This window comes from Poecile atricapillus, chromosome 5, assembly GCF_030490865.1.
Source record: "Poecile atricapillus isolate bPoeAtr1 chromosome 5, bPoeAtr1.hap1, whole genome shotgun sequence".
NCBI classification, from domain to species: domain Eukaryota; kingdom Metazoa; phylum Chordata; class Aves; order Passeriformes; family Paridae; genus Poecile; species Poecile atricapillus.
In genome coordinates, this window is record NC_081253.1 from 22,511,525 (window position 1) to 22,529,266 (window position 17,742).

The window sequence follows — 17,742 nt, forward strand, 5'->3', positions numbered from 1 at the left end:
TAGTTTAATAAATTCATGACTTTTCATGATTTCTGTGTGCTTACTGAAGACCTCTTTGGGGTTTGCATCTGCAGAGAGTCTCCCTCTTTGCTTAAGAGGAAAAAAGAGCAATCAGTTGTTGAAGTTCATGTGTTTTTCAGGAGGAAATGCTTTTTGAAGTATTTTAGAAGGATGTATCATGTAAATGGTGCATAACTTTTTATGAATTGGGCTCACAGCATGTAGGCCAGATGCCAGGCTGCTAAAGTGAAGCAGTAATGAGAGTTCAGAAGTTGTTTGAGACTGAAAACAATGGAACAAACAGTAAAAGACTTTCATCTCAATTAAACCCAGTCCTGAGGCAGAGATGTTAATTTAACAGGCTCCAAGACACATTTATATATCCTGGTAATTTTAGTTCCCCGTTTGTCATTAAGGAAGCAATTACTAGCTTTATGTAGAAAACTTCACACAAGTGATATAACTGTTAAGGAAAAAATAGCTTAACTCCTAACTTGCACCGTTTTTGGCTGCTTGTTTCAGTGGTTTTGGTATAACTTTAAAAACAAGTCACTGATTTTTGCTCAGTTTTGTGGTGTAAAAACTAATGAAGTGCTCTCTTAAAAATTTTCCACGTGCCATAGGCTTGTGAAATCTAAACTAAGGCAGCCTTAATAAAAGTATCAAATATTTGTGCACAGTTGTACATATGTCTTCAAAAATTAATGAAACCTTTTCCTAAATCATGTTCCAAATGAGTAGAGAGAATTCTCTTTAATTTTGATAATCAAAGTGCTCCGAGCAGTCCTGGTAATTTTGACTACCAAGCCACTTTTTATTTGTCCCTTGAAGTAAGAATCTTAAAAACACTGTTTGCCTTAATATGCCTTTTTCTGCTTTTTGCCAAAGGTCATGCTCTTAAACCACAAGTTGCTTCCATTTTTACATCATTTTTGGATGGACTGAAAAAGTTCTACATCACAAAGGTAATTTTGGGGTTTTTAATACTGGTTTGAATTTTGCGTGCTATTCATAAATTTCAAGATTTTTTTGTAAACTGCTTCTAATGCAGCTGAGTGTGAGTGTAACTGATACTACAGTATAAGAACTTGAGGTTCAAAGGTGGTTTAATTCAAATTGTGTTTGAGGAGTTAGCCAAGAGAGCTGTTGTCACTGGTCATGCCTGTAGAAGAGATTAATGTGCCATGTCTAACGGTAAACTTGGTGAAAGAGGAAGACTGGAACAAGTTTACCCATCTTGCATACCAGTGATAATCACTGAATACTGATGGAGCAAGGCCAATACTCTACTGTATTTTTATCTTCCTAGATGTTCTGTAGGCATGATCTACCTTGTTATTACAGTGAGCTAGAATTTTGCAAGATCCTCAAGATATTTGGCAGATTTTCCCATATAAATTTTTTTTTGTCTTTCTGGAATTCATTCCTTTTTAACCTACAAATTATTTGGCGCTAAAATGATGTCACCTCAGTTTTTGTATTAAATATTTTATCTTATTATTGATTTTTCCTCCAAATTACCTAGAGAGTTTCTGCAATTGTGGGTATTCAAATGTAGAAAATTTCATTGTCTTACAAGATTGGGCATACTTCTGGAAGACAGTGACTAGTGTTGATTTTGCTGCTTTTTCCTGGACTATTGAAGTGGGAAGTAACATGTGTCTTGGGACTTGTTTTGTTAGGGAAGACTGTTCAGAGATAGACCAGTTTTTTCCTTCCCTCCACATTTGTGATGGTCATAGTTTTCTTCCTGCTTTTATAACTGATAGGAATAGTTGATTGAACATAAATGCCTCTATTGCTCAAAACATTTAAGACCTGGGGTTTTTTCCGCAGCATAGGTAGACAGCTGTTATGCCTATCCTGCTTTTTAACAGGAGGAAAGAGCAGACAGATAATTTCTGTTACTTCAGTTGACCTGTTCTGTCAAGGAAAAGCTTCAGTGTTTTGGGAGTAAATTTTTGAAGGATTTTTTTCCCAATCATTAATTGCAGCAACACTTATAGACCAGGGCACATGCCATGTGAAAACCTGTTCCTTGTATTCTACCACATAGACTTTGACTAATGGGAAGTTTGTCTCTCTTTGCAGTTTAAAGGATTTGATCCCAACATACTGTGTGTAGCTACCTTGCTCTTTGAGGGTGACAGAGAGAAGGTTCTTCAGCACGAGAAGCAAGTCTATGATATTGCCACCAAGTTTGGGTATGCTTTTCAAAGAACATTTTCAATATGAAGCTGGGAATGAACCGTCCGGGAAAAAAATGCCTACCATATTTTTGTAGTGGTTACTGTATGGATATGTTCTTAATTTACTAGTTTGAAGTGACAGCAGTCAATTAGCTACTGAATGTTCCCTTTGATACATATGGCTCATTGTACTAACTCATAGGTAACTTTACTGAAAAATTTCAGCTGTCTGTGAAAAATATTCACTAAACATGGAATGAATGTTATTAAAGTGGAAACCAGCCCTTTTAATTGCTTACAGGCATAGAAGCAGCTTGTTTTGCAGTACTAGACTCTATATTTTGACTACAGAAAGGGAGGCAAAATCATAAGGGTGATATTAAATTTTTGCAGAATTCATGTGAGTATATGAATACAAGAAACTTGTTTAGATAAAGAGTGCAGTGACTTTCTGTCCCACAAAGGGACAGAAAACACTCATTGAAGTGGCAGACTGAGTAAGGATCAGGTAGCTTCTTTACTTCTGCCTTCATTAAGCGTGATTGATGAAAACCATCATTAAAACTGTGATTTGCCAAGAGTGTACTGTTATTGATAATACTAGTCTCAGCTATTCAAATACACGTGTTGTTTTATCCATTTCAATGCTGTAGTTTCTGAAATCTGTGCTTTTATTATGCTTCTGTTACTTCAGCCATGAATCCTTTTGTATTTTGGTATGTCAAGGTGATGGTGAATTGATAAGGGGGGAAACTTGTTGGTGTTAGATCCATTAGAAGATGGTGCTGTCTGTGCCATATTAAGGCTATTAGTGAAGTCTTTAGTAGTTTAACCTGGTTTAAAATGCTAAACCATTTAATGGTTTTATAGTATTAAATGCTATAATTCTATGCTTCTTCGGGGTTTCTGATTTCATACCCACAGCCTCTCCTCTCTCAGATTTTGGGAGCTTGTAGGAAGACTGATTCCAGATGCATAGAACTTTCATGTTCTTAGAAACCAATAGCTAAAAACAAATGCTTTCATGATAATCCTTGATAGATTAGTGAAAGCAAGGCTTCCTTTTTCTTTAGTGATACAGCTTTTGTAGCTTTTTAATTCATTCAGATCTCTTATGCTTTGGGGATCTTAAGTCTTGAGGTCTCATGACCTGTGCACATAGAAGTGCACAAATTCAGCATGCTTAGAAATGTAATTACCCATGTTCCCATTAATATCCAATAATATGTGTCTACTTGTGTTTCTCCACTCTTTTGTGAGTTTTGAAGACAGTTTTTTAAGATTGTCAAGTTCATCTCTGGGTAATGGAATGAAAAGAGAAATGAATAAAGGTCTGGTCTGGAGTAACTTCTGATTTCTAGTGAAGAGACCTTACTATTAACAACTATTTTAACACAGCTTAGGCAGCTAAACTTGCACATATGTTTAATAATCAAAGTTACTTTATAAATATTTTTGTAAACTGGTGACTAATTTTTTTGAAAATTAATTAAATTCTTGTAAATTGCAGTGGTTTGGCAGCAGGAGAAGATAATGGACAGAGAGGATACATGCTGACATTTGTCATTGCTTACCTTCGGGTAGGTCATCTTTTGTCTGTCTGCTGCAACTTCTGTTAATTAATGTTGCAAAACATAGAGATGTTTCTTTGAAGATGCTTTCTCTGAAATCTGAATGCAGGCTGCCTTGGATGGTATCTCAGACTTCTACCAGAGGTTGTATCTCTTCTATTTCTGAGCAGTGATTATTCATGGAATTTAATCTGCAAAACACCTTATAGACATTAATTTATATTATTTTTAAGAAAATAGTTTCTTATAAAGGATAGGGAGATTAAAGAATCTTCAGGATGAATGAAATCAGAGGCTTGGAGTGTACTTGAAATACTCATGTGTACACTTGTCTTTTTACTCTTCATTGGCAATCTTTTTATGACTGGTTTAAATCAGAATTCCAACATAACAAATTTTAGTTTAAACTGCTGCAGCTGTTCTTATGAATTTTAGACTTACTGTTTGAGATTTTTGTATTTTTCAGAACAATATGCGCATCCTGAGTATTTGATTTGTTAGGGACAAATCACTGAATCTCCCTTTATTTCAGCAGGCTGTGTGTAAGATGGGAAGATGTTTGTCTTTTTTCTATCTAAACAATGACTTCATTGCAAAAAAAATTTTTACTAGGTATTGTACTGATGAGCACAGTGACACTCTTGGCTTGCTACTATAGTGATATAAATATTTGATTAGTGTAGACGTACTGACAGTCTGACAAGTTGTCTCAATGTAGCCATGACATCAAAATGTTTGTCATCTTTGTCTTTTAAGAGCTTCCCTATTTCCATAATAATAAATTTGGGACATATGGGTGTTTTTGCTAAATCAGAATTTCTGTTTTTCTCCTGCAAGCTAAAACGCTGTTCACCTAATAGCTGTGTAGCATACACTGGAATCCCAGGTGCTGATGCTGAATGTTACTGATAATTTTCTTACTCTTTTTATTAGGACCTAGGCCTGGATTATTACGTAATAGGAGAATCATTTGAGACATCTGTTCCTTGGGATAGGTAAACTCTAACTACTCTTTAGAATTTCTTAAAACTTGATTTCATTCAAATTATTCCTAACTCATGTTTGCTTATGAGGATGCTTATTTTGGGCCTTACATGTATTGAATGCAGCCTGACATACCTCAAGTCTTGCAGCTGTTCTTACTAAAGTTGCTGATAATTTGCATACCAGAATTTTGTAAATGCAGTATGTCAAGCATTCAGTAGTATTTCATCTTAGGTTAGCTTACTGTAACAAATTTAGGACTTGAAATTGCCCTGTTTAGGTGGCAAGACGTTGATGACAATAATTGCAGTGGGGGATGAGCAGCTACGTGTGTGGGATCAGCAGTGTATTTCAAACAGATTAGTCTGTAGTGAAGATGAAAAAAATGAAGTATATTTAAATAAGTTTTTCTCTTTTTCCAGTAATGTAGGGAAATGAAAACTGAAAAGATAACTTTTGCCCGAGATTGAAATCTTTTACCTAAGGGTATTTTATCTGTTAGCTATGGTTGAGAAACATTTGACCACAATAGAGTTTAATATACAAAATCATTTTGGATGCTCCTGTCCATTTGGTAAGCCTGAAATCTTTTAAATAGGATCTAAAGTGATTTGAATCAAAGCTTTACAGAATTCAATGTGAAGTCTGATGACTTAAGCTGGCAGCCCTATACCCTTGCTATTGAATAGTGGCAATTGTAAATTCCAGCCTATGTGAAAATTGGCGAAGCATGCCAAGAGTGTAGAAGAAATTTGAGGACAATTTTAAAGCAAAAGTGCTCTTCCTTTTCCTTTAGCTTTATAGATTTTGAAGCATGCTAACTTCTTAGCCACCAATTTGTTTTGCCTCTCCGTCATTTCAGAAGACAGTAAATTTTTACTGTTCTCACCAAAGCAAGTGCTTTGAAAACCTTTTTCTTTTACTCCTAAGGACCATGTAACTTTCCATAAACTGATTAACTTGTTCTTGAAGGGTGGCAATACTTGAATAAAATATTTAGCTGACTTTCTTACTCACTAAATGGTTAAATTCTCTTGTGTTCTGTGAATCTAAAGATTCACAAATCGTAGTTTTAAATCTGTGTAAAAGATCTTAATCTGAATTATAGCACTGCAGACCTTTGTGGGAGAATGTGTAACTGAAGAAATGGTCATTTGAAAAACAGTGATTTCTTTTGGTTGCCCTAGTACTTTGTTTGCATTTGGGCGAATGGCAAAGAAGAACCTAAAAAAAAGGCAGAACAAGTATGGCTTCTGACAAGGTCTAATAGTTCATTGCCATATTAGAATTATAGTGTTTCAAGTTGGCAGCATATTTCCCAGCTGAAAGATCTCCAGTTTTGGCCTTGCAGCAACACAAAGGTATGGTGTTAGCAGATTTTTCCAGACCTATGAGTTCTCAAGATTTCTTCTGTACTTGTTAACTACTTTGCCAAAACTTTGAGACTGTTTTGCTAAGAAAGTAAAGACATGCAGAAGTAGGTAACCTCCTTTTTTTTTTTTGAACACTTTTGACACTTTTGACTTTCTTTTGAAGAGGAACTTTCAGGTTCTCTCTTTCAGAGTAAACTTGCTGTTCAGAAGTGCAGAAAAAGCAGTTGAGTTGTGATGCGGACTATTCTTAGAACAAAGTCTAAATTAGTTAACACTGATTTTGAAGGTACTCTTGCATTGCATTAGATTATGCTTTTTAAAAAGGTTGATGAAGTTCATTTTTTTAGGAGTTGTATAAAATCTCTTACTAAAATTTTATATTTTAATGTGTTTCCTGTTACAGGGTTTTGGACCTTTGTAGAAATGTAAAGGAAAGGATAGTACGAGAGTGCAAAGAAAAGGGTGTTCAGTTTGCTCCTCTTTCCACCTGTAGGTAAGCCATGCAGTAATCTAAATAATTTTTCTTGAATCCTTATTTAGTAAGAGATCTAGTGATGTTATTACAAAGTTATTACAAGTTACCCTTGACTTTCCTCTTGAACCTGCAAATGGATTTCATGGAAGAGTGGAGAATTCAAGAGATCAGTAGCACTTGCTTAGACTTTAGACTCTTGCTTATATGGACAAGAGTCAAGTGTAATGACTTAAGAGCTTCAACTTTCAAAGTCATAGCATTGAGTCGCTCATGGATTAGGAGCAAAAAGGATAATAAAATTTTTTAAAAATATGCTGTGTCTTTGAATAAGGTGGGAAATAATCTTATGAATTTTATAATGTCACACAGTGGTTGGCTTAATGTCATAAAGCTCTGTTTGTAATGCAGTTCTCTTCAACAGGGTGACACAGACTTATGATGCAGGTGCATGCGTCTACTTCTACTTTGCCTTTAACTACAGAGGAATTAGTGATCCTATTCATGTCTATGAACAAATTGAGGTAATGTATGAAGGAACAACGGTTAAAGGGGGAAAAACTGATGACCTGTATTTTGTTCTGAACCCATTGGCCAAGCTTACAGGATTTTGCAGGAAAGATCTTGAAAGTCTGTTTGTAAAGCTTTGATCATTATCGGTAATAAGAGGGCCATGTTAATTGTTCATCAAGTAAACACTACCAGGTGATTGTTTTAGATACCAGTAAATCAATAGTTCTGAAAAGCTTGACCTGGAGTTTCATGGATGGCAGAAACTTCAAACCTTAAACTCCAAATCTATGGGAAACTAGTCTTCCTTAGTTCCATTATTTACAAAGCTACTTCTTCTGCTTTATACTCAGTCTGTAAATGCATGGTAAAACTATCATACCTAATTAATAGTGCTGCATATAGAGAATAAGGAATGGTACTGTCTCGTGCCATTTCTGTTAAGCCCAGATACACACTGCTCTAAGTCCAGTCTGTTAGACCAGTTGTAAGCTGCTTCAGCATTGGCCAACGAGCTCTGCAAAACTTCTGCTGTAATGCTTCAGCTGCTGAAATGCTGTACTTACCTAATTAGGGGAAACTAATAGCCTTGTTACCTTCAAGATGTAATTCTTAGGACTATTGCCAAACTGCTTTTTTTCCTACCTTCTGGTTCCTTAGCTCAAACTTCAGCACCAGAAAATTGCTAATAGGACTGTAGAGAAATACTATTTATAACTGGGATATCATTCTTCTCATGCTTATTCTTTAGAAATTTCTCATTAATTTGGCAAGTGGATGCAAAGTTTTATCAACAAGTTCAGATGCTTCCATGCTATTGCATCTATGGCACTGAAGAATGTAATACTAGTTCATTTAATGAAACTTATACCTAGATATTACTTTTATTGGAATTAGTTTGTGTGGTGACCTGGATGCACATCTTCCATCATAGTGACTAAATTTAACCTGACAAAGTGAGTTTGCTGAGTGTATATACTCTAAGGCAGACTGAAAAAATCTCTTAGTGGTATAGCTACAGTTATATATGTTATTCCTAAAAAAGTGCACTCTTTCGAAAAAATAAAAAAGTAGTCCTTCTGCTTACAAAAACTTTCATTGTTACACCTTATAAGCTCTCCTAATTATTCAGAAGTGAATGGCAAAGAAGATTCTACAACTTGAACATTGTTAACATAAAATCTAAATTTTGTTTTCTGCCACAAACTGCACCCATGAAAGGGTTGTCTGTTGTAAAGTACCTCACTGCCTCAACCAGATCTTGAAGATCTGGGTTGAACTCTGATGTGAATAAGGATCTTGAATCACTCTGAGGAGACTGTTTTCAGACTTCTTTATTGAGACTTAATCATCTTCCAAATGAGCATCCCAGCCACTGGACTATTTTAAGTTTTGGCAAGGGGAAAGTGATCCAGAATATTCTATTCTTGAGTAATACATTTGTTACAAGAGATGTCATTTGGAATGTCTTGGGTTTGATAATGTTTGATTAGAAGACTCTTACTTACCTTTATCTGCTTGAACTATAATGTTTACCTACATAAAGTAGTCTTATTACTTCAGAAACTTTTTATGCACCTGTGTGTATGAGTTCAATAGCACGCATTTCATGAAATCCAAAAATCTTGTGCAATTGCAGTTGAATAAATACTGTATCTTTCAAATTTAGAGGGCTGCTAGAGAAGAAATACTTGCCAATGGAGGAAGTCTTTCACATCACCATGGAGGTAATGTTCTCAGTCTAATATTAGTCTCTCTGAAACCACTGAATATTTGCAAGTACAAAATAGTTTGTAGTAGAATTCTGAAAAAGATTTCATGACATTAACTGAAGTTGCTGGGGGAAGTTCAAGGGAGAAGATCTCCTGGCATTTTATCTAGAAACTTCTCACTCTATTTCCAGTTTGATCAGTTTGTCTTAAACTACTTTTACTGATCCTTGTGTAGATACATATTCAGTTACAAAGAATTCAAATGGGAGTTTCACAGTTTTGTGTCCCTTGTGGCTTTGTGAATGCTGTTAGCCCAAATTCCAGAGCACTGAGGTAAAGTGTCTGAATAAAAGAGCCAGGAACTTTAAACTGGACTGTGTTGCAATCTACCATTTGTTGCATAATTGATTTATATAAGTGTTAACTTTACTGGCCTGTTGTTTGATAAGTTCTAGTTACCTAGTTTCTCTCTTAGAGTTTGGGGATTACTTTTCCTGTGTTACTAGCATCTTCACAAGGTACTTTGTGCTTTAATATTAAGAATCAGTGTCACATGTAAGCAGTACTTCCTGTTCCTGATGCTTTCCTTGTGCTTTTCCCACATACATGGATAGTCTAATTTGATTGCATGCGTCCTATATAATGCTATAACCTTGGATGTCAGGAAGACTCGTTGTGAAGTCAGTGTGATTTGTGCAGCTACCTTCTTGAAACTGATTATCTTAATGCATTTCATCTCTCTGCTCTCTTGGGGCATTGCCTGGTCACAGATATAAGAGCAAAAAAGAAGGGTAACGGTTTAAAACTGGAGAAAAAAAATCTGTAATTCTAAAAGCTTTGTGTGGGAAAAAAAACTAAAGGGCAGAAGCTGTGCTTTAAAAAGTGTCAGTGACTTCCCAGACTTGAAGATTTTAGCTAGGGCTGTTTTCAGGCATCTTGCTTTGTAATAGAAACTGAAATGGACTCTGCTTTGGCAGTATCAGGATATTGAAGGATGTGTAGGTAATAACATGTGTGAAAAGGTTTCAGTATTTTTTGTTTGATATGCTCTTATGGTCCTTTGATTAAATCTTTAATATGGTGATATAGTGGACGTGTTGATGTGGAATTAACCCCTTGATGTACTCACTCCCATGCTTTCCCTGCTGTGGCAGCTCTATTTCACTGTAACTAGCATTTCATCCAACTCACATGCAACTGGAGCTTGTCACTTGGACGTATTTGCCTTCACCGTATAAAACCTTGCTTACCACGTGTTGAACCAGAAAAAAAAAATTATGTAGCATTTTCAAACCCTTGCATGCTTGAAGCTTGTGACTCTACAGCTATGAAAACCGGGTTCCTGTTTGACTATGTGTGCTCCTGTTGTATGCATGACTGCCTCTGATACTAATACATATTTTCCACTTTGAGTGGTTTTGTGTGGCAGTTCATTGTGTTCAATATTAAAGATTATTTTTTTCCAGTGCTTAGTAGATGTGGTGCTGAAAATTAGCCTAATATTGTCAGTTTTATTTACTGACCTTCAAGCCTTGTCACTCTTAGTACTGACTGGTCTATTGTGTGTGGTAAAAGAAAATACTGGTGCAATTTCCTTTGGTGTTTGTCTTGTAATTGTGATTAATAACAGTTGTTTTCACTATCTGGAAACAGACTGGCTGATTTGTCTGCTTACAATCACACTGTGATAAATGGACCTATTTTAACTCTGGGTTTGTGTATCAAAGAAAACAGATGTAGTCTGGGACTTGAGGCTATAGGAAATACAAAGCCTGCTTAAGTCAATCTTCATATACTCCTTGAGTGAAGAAATGGTCACATATGACAGTTTGAGTTGTGTAAATGTATAAATTACTTTACATCTGGGGAAGTACCAGCTACAGATAGGTGCACAGTGAGAACTGAAATCATGGTACTTTTAATTTTATGAAGAGTAGCTTCAGAAGGACTTTACTGTGGATACGGTGTGGGGATTTACTTACCCCTACCCCCCATTATAGCTGTGGACTGTGTCCTATGCTCAGAAAGACACTGCACATCTTCAAGCATAGCTTTATCCTTCTGCTTTTCTGGGCACTGGGTATCTTTAGATTTGAGAGTCATAGATAGTGTTTAGAAACTTAGCATTTAAGAAGCAGCATTAGGAATGACAATTTCTTGTAGATACAAGTTTAAGTTCAGATAAATAATTATTCTAATAAATTATAGCAAGCCTTAAAAACACCCATATGATGTGTCAAACTTGAACTTCTCTGTTATCAAACATGCCTTTTTTTTTTACACATGAAATAGCACATGCTGAAGAAGTATCAGTAAGTATGCCTAGTGTGTAAATACAACTCTAACCCCTTTGGTTAGAAACTGCTTTTGGTTCCGTCAGAAAGGGGGAAGGTTGGATTTGTACCTGATCCCTTTCATATTACCAAACCAAGGACCTATGTAAAACTAAAGAACAATGTAAAAAGTAATGATATATTGCTTACCTTTGATGGACTGTTTTAACTACAGCTGGTTGCTTAAGGAAACAATTATCAGATTGTGGGATTGAGGAAGATAGCCCCATTTAGCCACTTAACATAATAGAACTAATTTCCTTCTACTTTCTAGACAACTGATTAGAACTGATTAGAATAAAGGTTAACCGCGTATCCTGAGCTGCATGGGTTTAGCTATAGTATCAATGGCAGTTTAAGTAGGAAAACAAAAGATAAGAAAAAAATCCCACAACACTAAAAACCAAAGCAAAACCCCCAAAACAAAACAAAACAAAAAAAAAAAAGAAAAAATAAACCTTACACCTTATTTGCATTCAATTACATGTTTGACACTGCAGTTTTTTGGCATTAAGAGGCTGTGGCTTAAGGTGTACACTACAGTAATTAACTCAGGCAAACTACAAAATTCTGAAATTATAAAGTTCTTTTGTGAGGAGGAGTTGAACACATTCTTTTCTCTTCTACCCAGGGGGAAAAAAGAAAAAAATCTTCTACCCTTAAGCATACTAGAGTTTGCTCTACTCATTAAAATTATTTGAAACTGATACATTTGTTAGACATGGAGTATAACCCCATGTGAAATAATACAGTAACACAGTTGTATTTTCCTCCTTGGTCTGTTGGAAGTCTTAATAGAATAGTCATCTTCAGTGTTTTTTTTAAAAAACCAAAAAATGGAAGGGATCTCCTGATTCATCAATACCAAACTTGAAAGTATTTCAGCTATTAAGATACCAAGTGGAAATATGCAAGGTGTTATGGTGGTGGTGTTAATTATGCAGTAGACTTGGTGTACACTGGTCCAATATACTCCAGTGCTGTCATGTTTTACATTACTGCACTGACCTTTCTCAGTTTTGCGGAGTTCTCCCTGGAACTGAACTAGCATTTTAAGCAGTTTATAAGGACAGAGAGAGCTGCTTTCTGGAGGGATAGCTAGCTTCAGGAAGAGCAACAGCTGGATGAGCCTCATCCTTCTTAGGACCTGTCACTGCTGCCCCTTCTGCAAAGCTGTTGTTATGCAGTAAGTGACTTTTCAAGTTGAAAGGGCTGGAGCAGAGGAAGTCCAGAGCCATGTGCAGTGCCACCAGAACCTATTTCCACTGGGACCACACAGTGCTATAAATCTGTTCTGCATGGGTGTGGAGTAATTCCTGGAATCAATCAGCTACATGAAAACTTTCCTTTCAAAACCGTTCATGTGTGCCCTGGTACTTCATATTCCTAAAGGGAGAAAACCAACTGCTGCCTGCTGTTTGCTCGCTCCATTTTTAGCAGCCAGACTTTTTGTAGCCATCCAGGTGCATTTTTGAAGATCCGCAAGTGAGAAAGGGCAGTAGAAAGATGAACAACTTTTCCAATGGAACCAGCATGGAGCAGCATGTATCAGACCTGGGAAAAAGTTACTTAGTCATAAATATAAAATACTTAGTTACGTGTTTCTCTTTTGTATGTGGACTAGAATGATAGATAAAAACCTACAAATAAAGTTGGTGTTGGACTGTCTTGGGAGTTGCTAGTGACCAAACTCCTTGGCTTTCTGATCTGACGTACCTTGTGAGAAGTAGGCTCCCTGCCACTCTGTGGGGTTTGTACTCAGTGTAATAGGCTGGGGTTTGGATTACAGGTTTTTGGCTTCCTAGCAGTGAATGTTTTATGGCACTGTTAGACTGCTCAGCCCACTTCAGGAACAGGCCACTTACCACCTGTAAAACTTGAGAACTGATTCTCTCATATCTCATCTTGGATACATAAGATTATCACAGAATAGGGTTGCAAGGAGCCACAATGGGTCATTTCATCCAATTTCCCGGCTCAAACAAGGCCATCCTAGAGCACCATTGCACAGGGTTGCATCCAGAAGGTTCTCAAATACCTCCAGTGAGAGACACTCTACACCCTCTCTAGGCAATCTGTTCCAGTGCTTGGGCACCTGCACAGTAAAGATATCACTGCTCATGCTTAGATGGAATTTCCTGTGCCCATTACCTCTTTTGCTTGGCACCACCAAGCAGAGGCTGGCTCCATCCTCTTGGCACCATCCCTTCAGATGCAAGATTAAGTGTCTTCAGAGGAAGAAGATGCAAGAAGGAAGGGCTGTGTTTGTTTCCATCTGGGGCACAAGGATTGTGCATGTGGTGGTGTGTATACGTGAGTGGACAAGTAGTAACCTGCTGTGCTAAGCCACTACAAATATATTGTTAATAATGTTTTGATGCAGCATACAGAATCAGGTGACTTTGATCTCATTTTTTAATTGTGAAAAGTATACTGTGCTGAAAGCCTGTAAGTAGTAGATGCTTGTATCAGTTCTGGTTTTGTGCACTGTCTCCTGTCAGTTCTAGATAAGTGCCATCATGTAGGGCTAAAACTGAAAAGTCTACTTTCTCTAGGCAAGAGATAGGAAATTGTTTTTCTGTAGTCTGGGATAAGATCAGGCTTAACTGAGATATTATTGTTAGGGAAGGCTTCCTTGAGCACAGAGCTGTTCTTTAGCTAGGCTTAGAGATAAGCAACTTGGTCACTTGGAATTATTTTTATGTTCACACTAACATCATTTACTATTATGGCATTTTCTTCCTCTTTTTCTCTTCTCATCCTTGAAGCCATTTAGGTTGCCCCGTGGAAAAGAAGGACCAGAAAATGTATAGCACACCACTAACCTGAAGTGAAACAATTTATAAATGACCTTTCTAAGTACTGCTCTCATTTTCATAGAGCCTTTCCTTTGTTTAGTCTGTTTTCCATTTTATCTGATGGACCAGCTTAGAATTACGAGAGATTGCTTCAAAACTTTTAAACTTTTAGCTTTTCTTTCTTAATGTGAAAATTTGAGTAGCTGAAAACTCCATGTATATTTTATCAACACAAACAGTAGGAGCAGGGAATCAACTTTGCTGTTATCAAGGGGTTAAAATCTTTTTGTTGAGCATGTTTGTGAAGGACTGCTGGTAACTGTAGTACAGCTTTTTTTCTTTCCAGTTCACTAATCAGATGTATGTTAGATTTATTATTGCAAAAGTATAAACCATAGAAAATTTGACAAGATAGATGTGTAAATTATCACTTTGACAGAACTAATGATGCACTCCAAGCACCTTCTGTTTTCCAGCACTTGGTGAGCGACTTCATTAAATATGCAACGACTGTTTGGTGCTGCTCAGACAGTAGTTCAGTTCCTTGTGGAATTGCATTATTACTGGAGGTGTAAAAGAGGCAGGCATGCTAGCTGTTGGGCATCCTGCTGTGATTCTAATGTGCTCCATCTTGTTGGAGCAGTTGTTTGCAGTCTTTTCAGGACAATTACATCCATAACCACAGAACACATTCACTGAAACTATATTACAGATAACAGTTGAGAATAGTAATGACTAAAAATTGTGTAAGAGCCAGCATGAGTGACTTGAGGGGATGGTCAAGCCACATCCACAATTCAGGTCTTTTGTAGTAGTATTAAAGTTTTAACAGATGAAATTCAACCACGTCAGTGTGCTCAGACAGTCCCATTGTAGTGACAGTATATTCACAGATGGGGATTCTCTCTTGAGCTGGTGCTGCAAAATACAGCCAGGGTTCCTACCACATGACAAATTCTTTTTGTCCTTCAGTTGTGATCTTTGATCTTGACACACATGCTGCTAATAGTCATTTTCTAGCAAACTGCAAATTTCATTCTGTCTCACATTACTTGCTTTTTCTGTTGGCATTGTGACTGGCTCGTATTCCTTAAGGTATAAACAAATACACTCTGTTCTCCAGAGGTGTCCCTGTAATTTATTATTCTGATGACAGTTTGATGGTTACCCTGAAACAGGGCACAAAAGATGGCTTGAATTTAGCTTCAGATACTCTTAAAGCTTCTGTCTCTCAAACCTTTACTATGTCTTATCATACTGACAAATGGATTGGGTTTCAGGCTGACAAGTTAAATGCTAGAGTGTCTTTAATGAAAAAAATGTCCTCAGTTTTGAATGATCTGTTAATCAGAGTTGATGATTTGGTTAATTAGCATGTGAACACTTGGCCATTTAACAGGACTATTGTAAGAATTTAGGAAATGAGTTCTTAAAAGATTGTTTCAGCTTTGATTGTATTTGGTATATGTTGTGCATACCATTTTTACATGGGAAACAAAGCTCTTATGTAATGGTATTGAGCAATTACCAGCCAGCATAGAAGGTTTTAAATAACATATTAAGCCTTCTTCATAGAAACATTTTTTTGCTATTTAAACCAATACTGATTTAAGCTTGATTATTGAGTTATGTTTTCACTTTAAAGTAATCAAGAAATGTGGGGTTCTGCTTTTTAGTAATCTCCTCTACAGTTTCCAACTTAAAATTAGTTTGTGGTTTTTTAAAACTTACTACTGTTTCCTTGTCTTAATAGACCATGTGATTTCAGACTAAGCTTCATCTAAATTTCATAGTTTCTAAAGAAAGTAGACAGTGTGGAACACAGTCTTCCTCTGGGAGTATGCTGAGCTTAATGAGCTTGATAGTCTGGTGGGCTCAATAAATCAAATAAAGCAAAACATTTCTCATTTTTGAATAAAAGCATTTATCACACAATGTTTGTTCATTCATGGTCACAAGATTGATTGGCTCCTAGAATCCTGCCATATATTGAAACACTTTGTTTTTGTTTTTCCAGTAGGCAAATTGCGGAAGCGCTGGATGAAGGAGAGCATCTCTGATGTTGGCTTGGGAATGCTGAGATCTGTTAAAGAATATGTGGACCCCAATAACATCTTTGGAAACAAAAATCTTTTATAAAGCCCTGCACAAATGATGTACTAAAAATTAAAAATTACTGTTGAAATTCCTCCAATTTAATTGTATTGATATCCCAGTAATCAAATATAACATAGACTAAACTTTAAAAACTAGTAACTTACATTGATTTTTGCTATTCCCTTCCCCCTTCCCCCAATAAAGTGTAAACATCACTGTTAATGTTTATGGACTTTTACTTAACAATATTCTAACCTACTGGGCAGAAAGTACCAACCAGGAAATGCAAATTTGGGTTTCCAAGTTGGGCTAGGCAGGACAGCTGACAGTATTTTCAGTGCTGGATACTGCCAGATGTTTCTTACTTAAAGCATCCCCTGCAAGGAGGACAATGACTGACAGCCGTGTTTTCTACAGAAGCAGCTGCACAGCCCAGCCTCCTGCTAAAGGAAAGCTGCTAAGAGACAGATGAGAGAACACCAAGGAGTACCTCCCTGTACTGGATTAAGTATGTAACAGACTTGTAACCAGCAAATACTTTTAAGAGTACAAATGTAGGCTTTCAGCAAAAGAGACAGTGTAAGTCAACCTACTAAAAATTCAGTAGTCTCTCACTGTAGTACTGGAAAATCTTACACAATTGAGTTGTATTTGCATTGCTGGGATAATCTTAAATTAATTGTAGGTCAGTCACTAAGTTTTGTACAACGGACATTTCTCACTGTAAGTTGAAAACAGGTTTGTAACAAAATTTTGTGTTCATCTGTACTTCAGTCCTAGTGCGTATGGGTTTTGTTCCTGTTGTGTTTGTTTTGCACAGATGCAAGATATCTTTTTCAGTTACTCAAATGAAACTGCCCAGCACTGTCTTTTGAAACAGTCACAACAGTTTAATAAAACACTTAAATGGACAACCTACTGTCATCCTGAAAGTGAGATTTCCCATTTAAGTTTTGTACAGTTTCCTATGGCCTTTATGAATCATTTATTTACTTCACAAGTAGCCACAATTTTAATTGTCCATTGAACTTTATGAAAATGAAATATTTTCTTGATCAGTGTCATGTGAGAGTAAGCATTTTTACATTGAAACTTACCGGTAAAATAAACAAAATATTTGTCAATACTCATGATCCATTTTTAAGGTGGGTTCTTTCTTAAAGCAAATTATCCAACTTTTTGATAATTAATGTAAATGCATAAGATAGAAAAAAATACAGATTATCCTTTGAGGACACTATTCTAGTCAACTGCTTCACAGCTCTGTAGTGTCAGTTTGGACACCTTTTGTATTGGTAGTGCCCTTAATGAGGAGAAAATGATAAAACTGCATTTTTGTTTTTAAACTATTTTAGAATACTGTCTAATTAGCTTTAAATTTTGGTAATATACCAAAAAAAAAGTATAAAATGCTTGAAAAAATACTGCATATCAGACAACTTTGAACTTGTTCTAAGCTATTAATTTCAATGCAACAATTCAAATGATTGAAAAACATGGACACTCAAACCATGACTTTAAATTGAATGCTGTCAAGGTAATTTAGGAAAACTTTTTATGATTTGCAGATCATAAGAATGTTCATGTGATATTTTTAATGCAGCTGGATTTATTTTGAATGGTTTTTATTTCACAACATTTCAGTATAAAAATCTGTTATTTTTTCTTGTCCCCAGAGTTTGTATTTCAGCAGTAACCAAAAC

General features: G+C 36.2%; 1 protein-coding gene across 9 annotated transcripts in view; it reads left to right on the top strand.

Moving 5' to 3' along the window:
• AGPS (alkylglycerone phosphate synthase) overlaps nt 1–17,523 on the top strand; it is a 77,440-nt gene extending 59,917 nt beyond the window's left edge. For all 9 annotated transcript variants that reach the window (XM_058839386.1, XM_058839383.1, XM_058839388.1 and 6 more), the window contains 8 exons: nt 889–965; nt 2,092–2,204; nt 3,700–3,769; nt 4,694–4,755; nt 6,521–6,610; nt 7,014–7,113; nt 8,769–8,826; nt 15,960–17,523. In XM_058839386.1, the coding sequence (XP_058695369.1) occupies nt 889–965; nt 2,092–2,204; nt 3,700–3,769; nt 4,694–4,755; nt 6,521–6,610; nt 7,014–7,113; nt 8,769–8,826; nt 15,960–16,081 (692 nt within the window). In that variant the 3' untranslated portion in view covers nt 16,082–17,523. The remainder of the gene's footprint in view (nt 1–888; nt 966–2,091; nt 2,205–3,699; nt 3,770–4,693; nt 4,756–6,520; nt 6,611–7,013; nt 7,114–8,768; nt 8,827–15,959) is intronic.
• Nucleotides 17,524–17,742: the final 219 nt, after the last annotated feature.